We start from the raw sequence: 16,645 nt of genomic DNA on the forward strand, positions 1-16,645 counted from the left end.
GACACCTGGTCGATGCCAATATACAAAGAGTTGCAATAATCTATTCTTGATGAAATCAAAGCATGGATAACCATCTCCAGCTGTTTTTAGGGGGAGGTAGGATTTGACCGTGGCGATGATTGGAAGAAGAGAGTTTTAACGACAGAGCAGATTTGTTTATTAAAGGTATATTCAGTGATTTCACTTAATTCAAATATCACTTATTTTTTTGTTTTGTTGTGATTATCCTCTCGACTATAGAGTGTGCTGACCATATAAGGAGTTCCTCCCTGTCCCCAGTTAACAAAAAACCTTAGGTTTCGTTTTTGGCTCTCTATCCTGATTGGATGAAAGGCTTAGGTCCCAGCCAAAAACGAAACCTACGGTTTTTTGAGTGAAATCACTGAATATACCTTTAAGTTTAAAATCTTTATCAAAAATAAAACCAAGAGGGGGGACAGTGGCACAGTCGGTAGTGTTGTCGCCTCACAGCTAGAAGGTCCTGGGTTCGATTCCCGCTGTGGGCGCTGGGGGCGTGTTGTCTCCTCTGCGTCATCAATGCCCATACCTGAGGCGGGGTTGGCGAAAGGGCCTTTCTGTGTGGAGTTTGTATGTTCTCCCCGTTTCCCCTAGGGTTGGTTCCCTCACGTGTTCTCCCCGTGTCCCCTAGGGTAGGTACCCTCACATGTTCTCCCCGTGTCCCCTAGGGTAGGTACCCTCACAAAAACATGCAGTAATCCTGGTCGGAATGTGTTAAGGAGATAACTGTTACAATTCCTCAATTCAACAGACCCATTCAGGATTCTAAAAACGCCTTCTCAATCCTGACCTAAATGGTAAATGGTGCATTTATATAGCGCCTTTATCCAAGGCGCTTTACATAGATTGTGCATTACATTCACCCATTCACACACCGATTGCAGCGGAAGCCATGCAAGGTACCAACCAGCACATCGGGAGCAAGTTGGGGTTCAGTGTCTTGCCCAAGGACACTTCGACATGTAGACAGGAGGAGCCGGGATTCGAACCGCCGACCCATGGATCATTGGACGACCTGCTCTACCTCTTGAGCCACAGTCGCCCAAGTTTTAAGTGTTTAGAGAGGCACTTGTCTTTATCTCCTTGGGCAAATCATTCCATTGCACCGTTTGTACTACATGGAATACAAGCTACTGTTATGCTAATTACTGTTTGTTATTTACTTAGTATTATTTCTAGTAGTATTATTCACTGTCTCTGTTGTTTATGTATTGTTATTTCTGTCTGTATGATTCCAGAAGTGTCCACCACAGAGCAGAGTCTCCAACTCCCAGCCTTCTGTCTGTGAAGAGTGACTGGTCTAAAGCAGATCCTCCTTACTTCAGTAACGAACCTGGACCTCCTGATTCACAGTATGTCAACCCTCCTATAAATATATACAACACTATAACACTGTAACACTATACAATATACACTATTACACTATAACATATTTTATAGTGCCGGTGAGAAGGCGGGCAGCTGTGTTCTGCACTAGCTGTAAACGCCTGAGTGACGCCTGGTCGATGCCAATATACAAAGAGTTGCAATAATCTATTATTGATGAAATCAAACCATGTATAACCATCTCCAGCTGTTTTTAGGGGGAGGTAGGATTTGACTGTGGCGATGATTGGAAGAAGAGAGTTTTAACGATGGAGCTGATTTGTTTATTAAGTTTAAAATCTTTATCAAAAATAAAAACAAGTCAGGGGACAGTGGCACAGTCGGTAGTGTTGTCGCCTCACAGCTAGAAGGTCCTGGGTTCGATTCCCGCTGTGGGCGCTGGGGGCGTGTTCTCTCCTCTGCGTCATCAGTGCCCATACCCGAGGCGGGTTGGCGAAAGGGCCTTTCTGTGTGGAGTTTGTATGTTCACCCTGTTTCCCCTAGGGTAGGTACCCTCACATGTTCTCCCCGTGTCCCCTAGGGTAGGTACCCTCACATGTGCTCCCCGTGTCCCCTAGGGTAGGTACCCTCACATGTTCTCCCCGTTTTCCCTAGGGTAGGTACCCTCACATGTTGCCCCTGTGTCCCCTAGGGTACGTAGGTATGTTCTCCCCATGTCCCCTAGGGTAGGTACCCTCACATGTTTTCCCAGTGTCCCCTAGGGTAGGTACCCTCACATGTTCTCCCCGTGTCCCCTAGGGTAGGTACCCTCACATGTTCTCCCCGTGTCCCCTAGGGTAGGTACCCTCACAAAAACATGCAGTAATCCTGGTCGGAATGTGTTAAGGAGATAACTGTTACAGTTGCTCAATTCAACAGACCCATTCAGGATAAAAAAAACGCCTTCTCAATCCCGACCTAAGTTTGAAGTGTTTAGAGAGGCACTTGTCTTTATCTCCTTGGGCAAATCATTCCATTGCACCGTTTGTACTACATGGAATACAAGCTACTGTTATGCTAATTACTGTCTGTTATTTACTTAGTATTATTTCTAGTAGTATTATTCACTGTCTCTGTTGTTTATGTATTGTTATTTCTGTCTGTATGATTCCAGAAGTGTCCACCACAGAGCAGAGTCTCCAACTCCCAGCCTTCTGTCTGTGAAGAGTGACTGGTCTAAAGCAGATCCTCCTTACTTCAGTAACGAACCTGGACCTCCTGATTCACAGTATGTCAACCCTCCTATAAATATATACAACACTATAACACTGTAACACTATACAATATACACTATAACACTATACAATATACACTATAACATATTTTATAGTGCCGGTGAGAAGGCAGGCAGCTGTGTTCTGCACTAGCTGTAAACGCCTGAGTGACGCCTGGTCAATGCCAATATACAAAGAGTTGCAATAATCTATTCTTGATGCAATCAAAGCATGGATAACCATCTCCAGCTGTTTTTAGGGGAGGTAGGATTTGACCGTGGCGATGATTGGAAGAAGAGAGTTTTAACGACGGAGCTGATTTGTTTATTAAGTTTAAAATCTTTATCAAAAATAAAACCAAGAGGGGGGACAGTGGCACAGTCGGTAGTGTCGTCGCCTCACAGCTAGAAGGTCCTGGGTTCGATTCCCGCTGTGGGCGCTGGGGGCGTGTTCTCTCCTCTGCGTCATCAGTGCCCATACCCGAGGCGGGGTTGGTGAAAGGGCCTTTCTGTGTGGAGTTTGTATGTTCTCCCCGTTTCCCCTAGGGTAGGTACCCTCACATGTTCTCCCCGTGTCCCCTAGGGTAAGTACCCTCACGTGTTCTCCCCGTGTCCCCTAGGGTAGGTACCCTCACGTTTTCTCCCTGTGTCCCCTAGGGTAGGTACCCTCACATGTTCTCCCCGTGTCCCCTAGGGTAGGTACCCTCACATGTTCTCCTCGTGTCTCCTAGGGTAGGTACCCTCACATGTTCTCCCCGTGTCCCCTAGGGTAGGTACCCTCACATGTTCTCCCGTGTCCCCTAGGGTAGGTACCCTCACATGTTCTCCTCGTGTCCCCTAGGGTAGGTACCCTCACATGTTTTCTTAGTGTCCCCTAGGGTAGGTACCCTCACATGTTCTCCCCGTGTCCCCTAGGTTAGGTACCCTCACAAAAACATGCAGTAATCCTGGTCGGAATATGTTAAGGAGATAACTGTTATAATTGCTCAATTCAACAGACCCATTCAGGATTCAAAAAACGCCTTCTCAATCCCGACCTAAGTTTGAAGTGTTTAGAGAGGCACTTGTCTTTATCTCCTTGGGCAAATCATTCCATTGCACCGTTTGTACTACATGGAATACAAGCTACTGTTATGCTAATTACTGTCTGTTATTTACTTAGTATTATTTCTAGTAGTATTATTCACTGTCTCTGTTGTTTATGTATTGTTATTTCTGTCTGTATGATTCCAGAAGTGTCCACCACAGAGCAGAGTCTCCAACTCCCAGCCTTCTTTCTGTGAAGAGTGACTGGTCTAAAGCAGATCCTCCTTACTTCAGTAACGAACCTGGACCTCCTGATTCACAGTATGTTCAACCCTCCTATAAATATAATACAACACTATAACACTGTAACACTATACAATATACACTATAACATATTGTATAGTGCCGGTGAGAAGGCGGGCAGCTGTGTTCTGCACTAGCTGTAAACGCTGGTCGATGCCAATATACAAAGAGTTGCAATAATCTATCATTGATTAAATCAAAGCATGGATAACCATCTCCAGCTGTTTTTAGGGGAGGTAGGATTTGACCATGGCGATGATTGGAAGAAGAGAGTTTTAACGACGGAGCTGATTTGTTTATTAAGTTTAATTTTTTTATCAAAAATAAAACCAAGAGCGGGGACAGTGGCACAGTCTGTAGTGTTGTCGCCTCACAGCTAGAAGGTCCTGGGTTCGATTCACGCTGTGGGCGCTGGGGGCGTGTTCTCTCCTCTGCGTCATCAGTGCCCATACCCGTGGCGGGGTTGGCGAAAGGGCCTTTCTGTGTGGAGTTTGTATGTTCTCCCCGTTTCCCCTAGGGTAGGTACCCTCACGTGTTCTCCCCGTGTCCCCTAGGGTAGGTACCCTCACATGTTCTCCCCGTGTCCCCTAGGGTAGGTACCCTCACATGTTCTCCCCGTGTCCCCTAGGGCAGGTACCCCACATGTTCTCCCCATGTCGCCTAGGGTAGGTACCCTCACATGTTCTCCCCGTGTCCCCTAGGGTAGGTACCCTCATGTGTTCTCCCCATGTCCCCTAGGGTAGGTACCCTCACATGTTCTCCCTGTATTCCCTAGGGTAGGTACCCTCACATGTTCTCCCCATGTCCCCTAGGGTAGGTACCCTCACAAAAACATGCAGTAATCCTGGTCGTAATATGTTAAGGAGATAACTGTTACAATTGCTCAATTCAACAGACCCATTCAGGATTCTAAAAATGCCTTCTCAATCCTGACCTAAGTTTTAAGTGTTTAGGGAGGCTTTAGGGAGTTCTCTGTTGTACTCGTCTCCCCACACTGGCACGGTTAGCCAAGTTAGCCATGTGCTATCCATGTTTGAGGGTTTTCTCGTCAGCGAAAAGTCAACAAACTGGACTTATTTATGTTTTGGAATAGAACCGGCGGACCTCTGTACTGTAGACGCGCAGATGCATGCATGCAGATGCGATGCGTTGTTTATTGATAATTAAGCCTACAACAATTTATTTATATTGTTAAATGTTGCTTTAACAACATTTTGTTTCTCTTTTAAAAAGGAGCATAAATAAATGTATACCATTCGTCTACCAACTTTAATTATGTAGCCTATACATGCATATTACAGTATGTATCTATATGTATATATTCTATTGTCTTCATCTATATGTATATATGTATATATTCTATTGTCTTCATCTATATGTATATATTCTATTGTCTTCATCTATATGTATCTATATGTATATATTCTATTGTCTTCATCTATATGTATCTATATGTATATATTCTATTGTCATCATCTCCACAGAGAGACATTCAGAAACACACCTGGACAGAAGACATTCAGTCAAACCACACCTGGACACAGTAAGACTGGACACATTTTATTTCAATGAATGAAATGTTTAAATAGCAGCAGACTCATCAGATTCCTGTCTCATTGTCCAAATACAAATACTGATGATAAACACATACATTTAGACAAAAAAACGATCCAATGTTGTTTATTTTAGCCAATTTTCTCATTTGTTTTTCTTTTACAAATGTAGATTATTTGGAGGTTATATACATAGTTGTTTTAATGCTATGGATTGTTCAATGTAAAGTTGTAAATGAAGCATAGTGTTTAACATGTATTAATTGTCTCCTCATATCAGATGTCAGTCTGCCGGAGTATGTAAAGGTCTATAAGGTCACTTTGGACGGTCTTGAACATGTGACATACGTCACTGAACATCCCTCCCTCTCCAACATCTACACAGACCTCCACCTATCAGCGGGAGGGAGTGAAGGGGTTAATCAGCAACATGAGGTGTGGCAGCTTGAGACCGCCTCCAGCATGAAGACCCTCTATGACGTCCTAATCAAGTGCCGTGCCATCTTTAAGACCGTCCTCCCTGGCAGAGACACACCCAGCAGCAGAGTTCTGACCAATGGCATCGCTGGCATCGGAAAGACATTCTCTGTGCGTAAGTTCACTCTGGACTGGGCAAGAGGTTTGGAGAACCAAGATATAGATCTCCTGCTTCCCTTCGCATTCCGGGAGCTGAACTTGGTCCGAGATGAGCAGCACAGTCTTCTCTCACTGATCCATGGTTTCCATCCAACGTTAAAGAAGGTCACAGCAGAGCAGCTCGCTGCCTGGAAAGTTGGCTTCATCTTCGATGGTCTCGATGAAAGCAGGTTTCCGCTGAAATTCCAGAACATCGACGTCGATTCTGACGCCTTCGATAACAATGACGTCGTCTCTGATGTCACGGTGACATCATCGGTGGGCCTGCTGTTGACGAACCTCATCAAGAGGAATCTGCTCCCCTCGGCTCTCTTCTGGATAACCACCAGACCTGCAGCAGCCAATCAGATCCCTCCTGCATGCGTTGACATGGTGACAGAAATACGAGGGTTCACAGACCCCCAGAAGGAGGAGTTCTTCAGGAAGATGTTCAGTGATGATGAGGAGCTGGCCAGCACCATCATCTCACACGTGAAGACATCAAAGAGCATCCACATCATGTGTCACATCCCAGTCTTCTGTTGGATGACCGCTACCGTTGTGGAGGACCTGGTGAAGACAGACCAGACAGGACAGCTGCCCAAGAACCTGACCGGGATGTTCAGCCTCTTCATATCGCTCCTGATAAAAAGGATGAAGACGAAGTATGGCGAGACTGACAGGGATGTTCTTCTGATGCTGTGCATGCTGGCATTTAAACATCTGAAGAAAGGCAGCGTCATGTTCTACCAAGAAGACCTGGAAGAGTGTGGTCTCGATGTGAACCACGCCGCGCTGTACTCGGGAGTGTGCACAGAGATCTTCAAAGAAGAGACCGTTCAATCTCAGAGAAAGATCTACAGCTTTGTTCATCTGAGCATCCAGGAGTTCCTGGCTGCAGTCTACCTGTTCCACTGTTTCACACAGAAGAACATGAAGGTACTGAAGACATTCCTGGGAGATGATGTCAGTTCCTTGGAGGACTTCCTTCAGAGAGCCAGCGAAAAAGCCCTGAAGAGTAATAACGGCCACCTGGACCTCTTTGTCCGCTTCCTTCATGGCCTCTCACTGGAGTCCAACCAGAGTCTGTTAGGAGGCCTGCTGGGTCACACAGAGAACAGTCCAGAGAGCATCCAGAGAGTCATCAACAACCTGAAGGAGATGGAAAATGAGGATATGAGTCTCTCTCCTGACAGATTTATCAACATCTTCCACTGTCTGATGGAGATGAACGACCACTCAGTACATCAGGAGATCCAACAGTACCTGAAGTCAGCGGACAGATCAAAGACACGACTGTCTGAGAGCCAGTGTTCAGCTCTGGCCTTCATGCTGCTGACGTCAGAGGAGGTTCTGGAGGAGTTGGACCTGCAACAATACAACACACTAAAAGCATTTGGGAGATTCAGACTACTCATTCAGACATCCAGACTACTCCCAGCTGTGAGGAACAGCAGAAAGGCTCGGTTAGTAGTCATGTGGATAGAAAGCCTGTTAGGATCAATCTACCATCACACCTAATTACTATAATAATAATCAGGTCTCAAAGTGTGTGTGTGTGTGTGTGTGTGTGTGTGTGTGTGTGTGTGTGTGTGTGTGTGTGTGTGTGTGTGTGTGTGTGTGTGTGTGTGTGTGTGTGTGTGTGTGTGCATTTTTGCCTAAATGGAACTGACTGACACACACAGAGAACAGAGTGAAAATAATAAATATAACATTCATAGATCAATGCAAGTTACACACTGTAGTATATTAATACAGATTATCTGTCTTTCACTTTGATGTTTTCTGGTTCCCTGTTCTTATATGACCTGTCAATATCTAATTGATAACATATCGTGCTCCAACCCCTCCGAAAGGGGAAGCAACTTCACACAGGGTTAACGTACTCAAATCTCAGGCCATTCGCAATCTAAATAACATTACTCATGTGTCTTTATATACTTTTATTATGATTTAATAAACATACATTTTAACACAATGAGCTTAGCTCTTTTAGATTGGGTTAGTTATTAGCCCTTGTTCAGGCCTTTGATCAGCCTTTGATTAGGTAAAGAACCTGATGAGACAGAATATACATGATACATTTGTCAATTTACAGGCTTACAACACAACACATAGATAGCATTATTCATCCTTATTGATAGCATGAATTCATATTTACCATTAGTCAATGTGAGGCTGTGTTTGGTCGCTGTGCAGTGTTATACACAGCTGGTTGTTCATCGTGCTATCACACGAGGTTGGACCCCTCTTGGTTTGCTTAGGATCTGGCCCAAGGGGACCCAGGCTAGGTGATTTAAGCCCTCTTTGCTGCCTTGGAGCATCAGCCTTTCCTTTGGCTGTTTGTGCCAGCCCGTCAGTCATTGGTCAGCTTAAAGCTTTCCCCATGTGCTGATTGTGTGCTCACCATGCTCTTAGGGACAGTGGACTGTGCCCACCCCCGCTGTGAGTTGAAAGGAAGTTCCTTGTTCCTTATCAGATACCCCGCTGTAAGCAGGGTTTGGGAGCCCCTTGGGAAAGGACATTTTAACCTCCTCATAGTCTTTGTATGACTATACTTCAAGATTATAGATCAGTTCAACCCATGACATTACTGCTTTACAATAATTACATTCAATGGATTATTATAACTTGTTAGTAGTAACAGTTGGTGCTCACTCTTCTTTGAGAGAGAGACAGATACAGAAGTGTCCTATTTCACACCTCTATGTTAACTCAGCAAAGCCAGGGCCTGCTCAGAGCTCAGAGGCCCAGTGACAGTTTTGTACTGAGACTTATTGGCACATTATGCAGTGCACATTTTATTAATAGGATTCCAACGCTGAGATTCATACTCCGCGGAACAATATCTGACCAACTAGACATTGGTACATTTACATTACACTTTATAGTTAATTTAATTGAACATGAATTTGATCTAAACTGTGTTGATGATCACTGATTTTACATCATCTACATTTACAGACTTGTTGGCTGTGACCTCCGAAAGGCACAATGTGGGATTGTGGCTTCAGCTCTCAGCTCTAATCCTTCACATCTAAGAGAATTGGACATCAGTTATAATGACATAACGGATCCATCCATGGACCTGCTCTCTGCTGCATTGAAGAGTCCAAACTGTCAACTGGAGATACTGAGGTCACATTATTATTATTATAATAATAATATATAATAATATAATAATTATTTATAGTTTGATTCTTAATAATAAGAGTGTTAATAAAGTTGACATCATGGTATCCCACTGATTAGAATAATAATATGGTCAGAGTTTGTGTTGTCTAGTTCACACTCTCACATCACAATGCTATGGTACAGTAACTACAATATGTGATCCATCATGGCTGCTAGGGAATTATCATTATCAATGCTATGGTACAGTAACTACAATATGTGATCCATCATGGCTGCTAGGGAATTATCATTATGTGAACTAATGGGGTACAGTGATTACAGTATGTAGTCATGTTGGCACGTACGCACCCACACACACACACACACACACACACACACACACACACACACACACACACACACACACACACACACACACACACACACACACACAATTGCTATGTTGGAAGATTAAGATTATGATGATTTACTTAACATTATCCCTGCCTGCCTTCTCTTTCCATCTCTTGGGGTCTTTACTCCAAACCTCTGATATTCAGTCCAGATATTTCATGTGTAATTACAGACTTGCTGGCTGTACCTTCACACAGACAGGATTTGAAGTTCTGCTCTCAGCTCTCAGCTCTAATCTTCTCCATCTGAAAGAATTGGACCTCAGTTTCATCTGCCTGCAGGAATCACAACTGCTCCAGCTCTCTGCGTTACTGAAGAGTCCACAGTGTGGACTGCAGATCCTGGGGTAAAGAATGTGTGTTCTCTCTGTGTGGATCTCTACTTGAACATCAATACAGCACTTTGTTAAATGTGTATTTCTCTGCAGGTTGTCAGGCTGTGGAGTCACAGAGGAAGGCTGTTCTTCTCTGGCTTCAGCTGTGACCTCCAACCCCTCCTCCCAGCTGAAACAGCTGGACTTGAACTTCAGCCACTTAGGAGACTCTGCTCTGAAGAAGCTGTCTCCTGCCCTGGAGACTGTCAAGTGAGTAGACTTGTGTAGAGCGGCCGTTAAAGGTTCCAGGTTAAATTCCCGGCTCCTCCTGGCTGCTACATGTCGAAGTGTCCTTGAGCAAGACTCTCTGAACCCCTAACAGCTCCCGATGAGCATGCATGTTTTCCTCTGCCATCAGTGGGTGAATGTGAACTACATTGTAATGTAAAGCACTTTGGAGAAAAGCGCTTTATAAATGCAGTTTCCCATATTATCATATCATATTACCATATGATCCATGGTTCATTCTAGCAGAGATTTAATATACAGTAGATAGTGTCTATGTTCCATGGTTCTATAACATAGATTAATATACAGTAGATAGTGTCTATGTTCCATGATTTATATAACATAGATTAATATACAGTAGATAGTGTCTATGTTCCATGGTTCTATAACATAGATTAATATACAGTAGATAGTGTCTATGTTCCATGGTTCTATAACATAGATTAATATACAGTAGATAGTGTCTATGTTCCATGGTTATATATAACATACATGGGGGCCCAACTGGCGGCCCGGGGGCCACATGCAGCCCCCACCATCACTTAAAGCGGCCCGCAGGTATATATATCCGAACATTGATATATTATAGTTTTGATGTCTATTTTTTATGTCCAATGTATTTGTATGTGGTTCATAAAGTTAAATGCATTTAAAACGTTTCAGGATTCCAATTCAAAAATAGCAAAAAGAATATTCAGGATCAGGATTTCAGTTCAAATAATAGCAAAAATAGCTGATCCACAAGCTCAAATCGCGTCGCATTGCGGCGTGTTTTGAGCTTGTAGATTGGCTGTTTTTGCTACGACAGTAGTGTGCAATGTAATGTGTAATATGTGTCCCTCTGGGGTGAGGGTGGAAATATAGCAGAACTCTGACTATGGAGATAGGTGGGTTATTGTTCTGAGTTTTAATTAATGTAGAATGTAATTAGATGTAATTACTTACCTCTCATCGGTGTATGAATGTGTGTGTGAATGGGTGAATGTAATGCACATGTAGTAAATCGCCTTGGATAAAGGTGCTATATAAATGCACCATTTACCATTTACACAGTACATGTGAGGGACTTCATATATATATATATATATATATATATTATATATATATATATTTTTTTTTAACCAAAAAGGCTCTTTCACACACTTATGCCGCAGTGTGCCAGTGATCACCCTCCTTATTTGTGCCAATGTTGGCACTGGTGCCTAAGGTTGCCTATAGACAGGGCTTAAAGCCCCCAAAAATCCCAAGACTGAAAATATTTTTTTGCAAATCTGCAGTGATCTCATTAAATGACCCCTATGAAATCCTCAGGACTGAAATCAGTCCCCAGGACTGAGAACTTTAAGCCCTGCCTATAGACAATTTTAAAATAGCCAATTACAAGCTCCGTTGTAACCAAATGGACCCAAAACAATCTCAGATTTAAAGGTGCAATAGACCACTAGATGTTGCTCTCTGAACACCTCTGTTTCATGAGGGTTCTTGCTTGACTCACATCTGTTCTGTAGGGCAGCAATATTATGCAGTTTGCAACGCTGCAATATGGTAGCCTGGCCAGTGTTCATTTTGACAGCTATTTCCAATTTAGTCTTTTGAATAACACACGCTTTAGTTTTAGTCCTATTTTACTCATCTGAAATCGTCTAGTCTTAGTCTAGTCTTAGTGTTAGTCAACAAAACTGGTGGCAGCTGCCTCCAAGCGTCCTTTAGGGGGGAAAGTACAAAGTTGCCCACCCCTGTATTATAACATTAATATACAGTATAGTCGGTGTCTATGTGTTCCATGGTTCTATTTCTAACATTTGGAATGTACAGTAATTGATACAGACAGTGATTTACAGTGAGTGTTATGATGTTCACCATGATATACTAGAATGATAAACAGCATCTAAATCTAAACAGTGTTCTAAATTACATCATAGTCTAAAGACATGAGGATAGAAGTATTGATATATTTAACATGTATATATGATCTATCTATAGAGATGATAGAAGTATCAGTGTTATAAATAACATCTCTAATTTAACACTGTTTGAACTAGAAACATGTGCTCCTCAGAACACAGGTCTCCGCCAGGACGGGTAGCTTATTGTGGGCCAGCAATGTTTCACAGGCAATCGTTCATGATTTGAAGCATTTTGTTAAAAAAGAGACACTCCTCAATCTAATCCAAATCTGAGAGATACGTCTTAATCACATGACCATAGAGATATGGTACCAATGTGTGTGATGTTTGGACAGAGTCTGTGGGAGAATGATGACAAAATGTGTTTAGTAAATATTTGGTGGGACTAAAACAGGCCGATGTGAGACATTAAGCAGCAGAGGTTTTGACTTGATTCATTGTTGTTCTACTTCCTACAGTGTGAATCATCGAGGAGAACACTGGACTAAACCTCAACTCCTTACAACACGTGAGTCTGTCTGTCTGTCTGTCTGTCTGTCTGTCTGTCTGTCTGTCTGTTTCCAGGGGGTCCGTGGAGGGTACCAGGGGGTCCTTGGAGGGTACCAGGGGGTCCGTGGAGGGTACCAGGGGGTCCTTGGAGGGTTCCAGGGGGTCCTTGGAGGGTTCCAGGGGGTCCTTGGAGGGTTCCAGGGGGTCCGTGGAGGGTTCCAGGGGGTCCTTGGAGGGTACCAGGGGGTCCTTGGAGGGTACCAGGGGGTCCTTGTAGGGTTCCAGGGGGTCCTTGGAGGGTTCCAGGGGGTCCTTGGAGGGTACCAAGGGGTCCTTGGAGGGTTCCAGGGGGTCCTTGGAGGGTTCCAGGGGGTCCGTGGAGGGCACCAGGGGGTCCTTGAAGGGTACCAGGGGGTCCTTGGAGGGTACCAGGGGGTCCTTGGAGGGTTCCAGGGGGTCCTTGGAGGGTACCAGGGGGTCCTTGGAGGGTTCCAGGGGGTCCTTGGAGGGTTCCAGGGGGTCCGTGGAGGGCACCAGGGGGTCCTTGGAGGGTACCAGGGGGTTCTTTGGAGGTTCCAGGGGTCCGTGGAGGGTTCCAGGGTTCCATGTGTGTGTGCGCGCACGCATGTGTGCGTGTGTGTGTGTGCGCGCACGCATGTGTGCGTGTGTGTGTGTGCGCGCGTGTGCTCGCGCATGTGTGCGCATGTGTGTGTTCGCGCGCGCATGTGTGTTCGCGCGCGCATGTGTGCGTGTGTGCGCGAGCACATGCGTGCGTGCATGTGTGCGCGCACGCGCATGTGTGCGCTCGCGCATGTGTGCTTGTGTGCGCGCGTGTGCGCGATGATACATGCGTGCGTGCCGTGCACGTATCATTCAGTGAAGGATGTATTTAATGTGTACTGTGTTGTTTTCTCATCAGATTTCCAGCGTCTCACTCTGGACACAAACACAGCACACTGTGGCCTCTCTCTGTCTGAGAACAACAGGAAGGTGACACGTCAGGATGGTCAGCGTCATTCATATCCTGACCATCCTGACAGGTTTGATGGAGAGTCTCAGGTTCTGAGTTCAGAGAGTCTAGATGAACGCTGCTACAGTGAGGTACAGTTCAGTGGAGTGGTTCAGATAGCAGTGGCTGACGGAGACATTGGTAGGAAAGGAGCCGGTCGGGACGGTCTGATTGGAGGGAATGAACATTCCTGGAGTCTGGGCTGTGCTGATGGTCAGCATGGTGACCGTTACTGTGTCAGACACAATAGTAAGGAGACTGTCCTTCCTATCCGTCCCTCTGGCTCCAACAGAGTAGCAGTGTATCTGGACCGTCCCGCTGGGACTCTGTCCTTCTACAGAGTGTTAGAGGACACTCTGACTCACCTGTACACGTTCCAGAACACGTTCACTCAACCCCTCTACGCTGGCTTTGGGTTGGGCCCTGACTGCTCTGTGTCTCTGTGTGAGGACAGACAGACAGGTTGTGAGGGCAGACAGGTTGTGAGGGCAGACAGGCTGTGAGGACCAGTGACGGATTAACCCCTCTCAAGGCCCTGGCGCTTGACCAAATCAAAAGGCCCCTATACTGATTCAGTCAATTAATTAATTAACATGCATGCGTTTAGCGCATATCCACTACTGCCTGCGCTGCCCGCTGACACAAGACACAGCAGCCAGCAGGCATGCCGCACTGGGCACAGCCTTTCCAACTTCAGTCTCTGCTAAACTATCTGCAATTTCCCCGAAAAATAATTAGCCTATATCTACAAGCTCCATTAGCAGGCAGCAGCATGTTTTGTCTAAATTGTCCATGGCCAACAAATGTAGCTACATTTGCAAACAGTGCTGTTGACCATGTTGTTACATGGTCCATATAACATGTGTGCACCAACAGACAATGCCAATATGCTATATTAATATTAGAACGTTTTAAAGACAGATTAATTATTGACGACAATGCAACCTGTGGGTCCAACGTCACTGAAAACTTTCATAATAGCAATTAAATTAATTTACTCACGAGTGCTGGAATCGTGAAATGGAGGATGTAAGAACACACTTTTGTTGCATTATAGCAGGGCAAATATGAAGTTTTGCGCCAAGGTCTTGTTTATATTCCTCTTACATAGGCTGTATGTATGTTATTGTCGCAAAAACACACGTTGGTCGGTCTGAGTGAGGGGGGCCTTCCTGAGTGAGGGGGCTACTGACGGCGTCGCTTACTCGCTTCCCCTCTGTCAGAGGAGGAAGCGACGCGCAGCCGTCGGGAACCCCCCAAACAGACTGCTCCCTCTCCTCCCGAAAAGTGCGAAAACTGCTACAGAAACTGTCAGACGAGAAGACCAAAAACACTAGCGGGGGTTCTTATGTTGCGTTATATTTTTCGAAAGAAGCAACAGCTGTACCTATAGTCTCGTACCAGGCCCTGCAAGCTTCGGGCCCTGGCGCTTAAGCTCCACCTAGTTCCATTGTTAGTCCGGCTCTGGTGAGGACAGACGGGCTGTGAGGACAGACGGGCTGTGAGGACAGACTGACAGGCTGTGAGGACAGACAGACAGGCTGTGAGGACAGACAGACTGTGAGGACAGACAGGCTGTGAGGACAGACAGACAGGCTGTGAGGACAGACAGACAGGCTGTGAGGACAGACAGACAGTGTGTTGTATAATAATGTAATAATCAGGAACAGGTGTGGTGGGGGGGTGTTTACATAATCAATGTTTTGGTTTCCATGGAGTCACTGTTAGGGTCATCTGGGGTCACCATTAGGGTCATCTGGGGTCACCATTAGGGTCATCTGGGGTCACCGTTAGGGTCATCTGGGGTCACGGTTAGGGTCATCTGGGGTCACGGTTAGGGTCATCTGGGGGTCACTGTTAGGGTCATCTGGGGTCGTTGACATGTAAAAGTAGCACAGTGGTTCTCAACCTGTGGGTCGAGACCCTCGGGGGGTCCCAACAATCATATACGTCAAGGAAACATGCACACACACACACACACACACACACACACACACACACAGTGTGATGTGCATTGGGTCCAGATGGTTCAAATGGAACCAAATGGACCGCGACGGGGCACGGCACCTCCAATAAACATCCACCCAATCCACTTCTCTCCACCTGAGTCGTGCCCTGAGAGACAAAGACTTTGAGAAGCTCTGATGCATCCTATATTATACATGATGTGTTGTCGTCTGCATCCTATATTATACATGATGTGTTGTCGTCTGCATCCTATATTATACATGATCTGTTGTCGTCTGCATCCTATATTATACATGTGTTGTCCAGTGTCGTCTGCAGCCTATATTATACATGATGTGTTGTCGTCTGCATCCTATATTATACATGATGTGTTGTCGTCTGCATCCTATATTATTCATGATGTGTTGTCCAGTGTAGTCTTCTATATATCTATATATTTGAGATGTGTTGATTAAAAACATATTTACATTTTGTGCTGTTGAACGCCTTCTTTGACCCTCCTATGACCCTTCTTTGAGGGGCGCTAGTCCCTCCTATGGGCAGCTTTTCAGGGTGAGTGTAACCCTCCTATGAGCAGCTTTTCAGGGTGAGTGTAACCCTCCTATGAGCAGCTTTTCGGGGTGAGTGTGACCCTCCTATGAGCAGCTTTTCAGGATGAGTGTAACCCTCCTATGAGCAGCTGTTCAGGGTGAGTTTAACCCTCCTATGAGCAGCTTTTCAGGGTGAGTGTGACCCTCCTATGAGCAGCTTTTCAGGGTGAGTGTAACCCTCCTATGAACAGCTGTTCATGGTGAGTGTAACCCTCCTATGAACAGCTTTTCAGGGTGAGTGTAACCCTCCTATGAGCAGCTTTTCAGGGTGAGTGTGACCCTCCTATGAGCAGCTGTTCAGGGTGAGTGTGACCCTCCTATGAGCAGCTTTTCAGGGTGAGTGTGACCTTCCTATGAGCAGCTTTTCAGGGTGAGTGTGACCCTATGAACAGCTGTTCAGGGTGAGTGTGACCCTATGAACAGCTGTTCAGGGTGAGTGTGACCCTATGAGCAGCTTTTC

At 45.3% G+C, this 16,645-nt stretch overlaps 2 protein-coding genes across 2 annotated transcripts in view; both read left to right on the forward strand.

The window, feature by feature from the left end:
* Positions 1-15,284, forward strand: part of LOC310867043 (NACHT, LRR and PYD domains-containing protein 3-like) — an 88,186-nt gene extending 72,902 nt beyond the window's left edge. Inside the window, exons 4-14 of the mRNA XM_083776836.1 lie at positions 1,257-1,370; positions 2,498-2,611; positions 3,830-3,943; positions 5,410-5,468; positions 5,759-7,559; positions 9,058-9,231; positions 9,794-9,967; positions 10,049-10,204; positions 12,588-12,637; positions 13,538-14,089; positions 15,185-15,284. Of these exons, the coding sequence (XP_083632962.1) occupies positions 1,257-1,370; positions 2,498-2,611; positions 3,830-3,943; positions 5,410-5,468; positions 5,759-7,559; positions 9,058-9,231; positions 9,794-9,967; positions 10,049-10,204; positions 12,588-12,637; positions 13,538-14,089; positions 15,185-15,276 (3,400 nt within the window). The 3' untranslated portion in view covers positions 15,277-15,284. The remainder of the gene's footprint in view (positions 1-1,256; positions 1,371-2,497; positions 2,612-3,829; positions 3,944-5,409; positions 5,469-5,758; positions 7,560-9,057; positions 9,232-9,793; positions 9,968-10,048; positions 10,205-12,587; positions 12,638-13,537; positions 14,090-15,184) is intronic.
* The window catches only part of LOC310866410 (protein NLRC3-like), a 62,459-nt gene extending 47,175 nt beyond the window's left edge, over positions 1-15,284 (forward strand). Inside the window, exon 8 of the mRNA XM_083776015.1 lies at positions 15,100-15,284. The gene's annotated coding sequence lies outside the window, so the exon portion shown is untranslated. The remainder of the gene's footprint in view (positions 1-15,099) is intronic.
* Positions 15,285-16,645: the final 1,361 nt, after the last annotated feature.

Source organism: Protomyctophum parallelum, assembly GCF_964188405.1.
Source record: "Protomyctophum parallelum genome assembly, chromosome: 11".
NCBI lineage: Eukaryota > Metazoa > Chordata > Actinopteri > Myctophiformes > Myctophidae > Protomyctophum > Protomyctophum parallelum.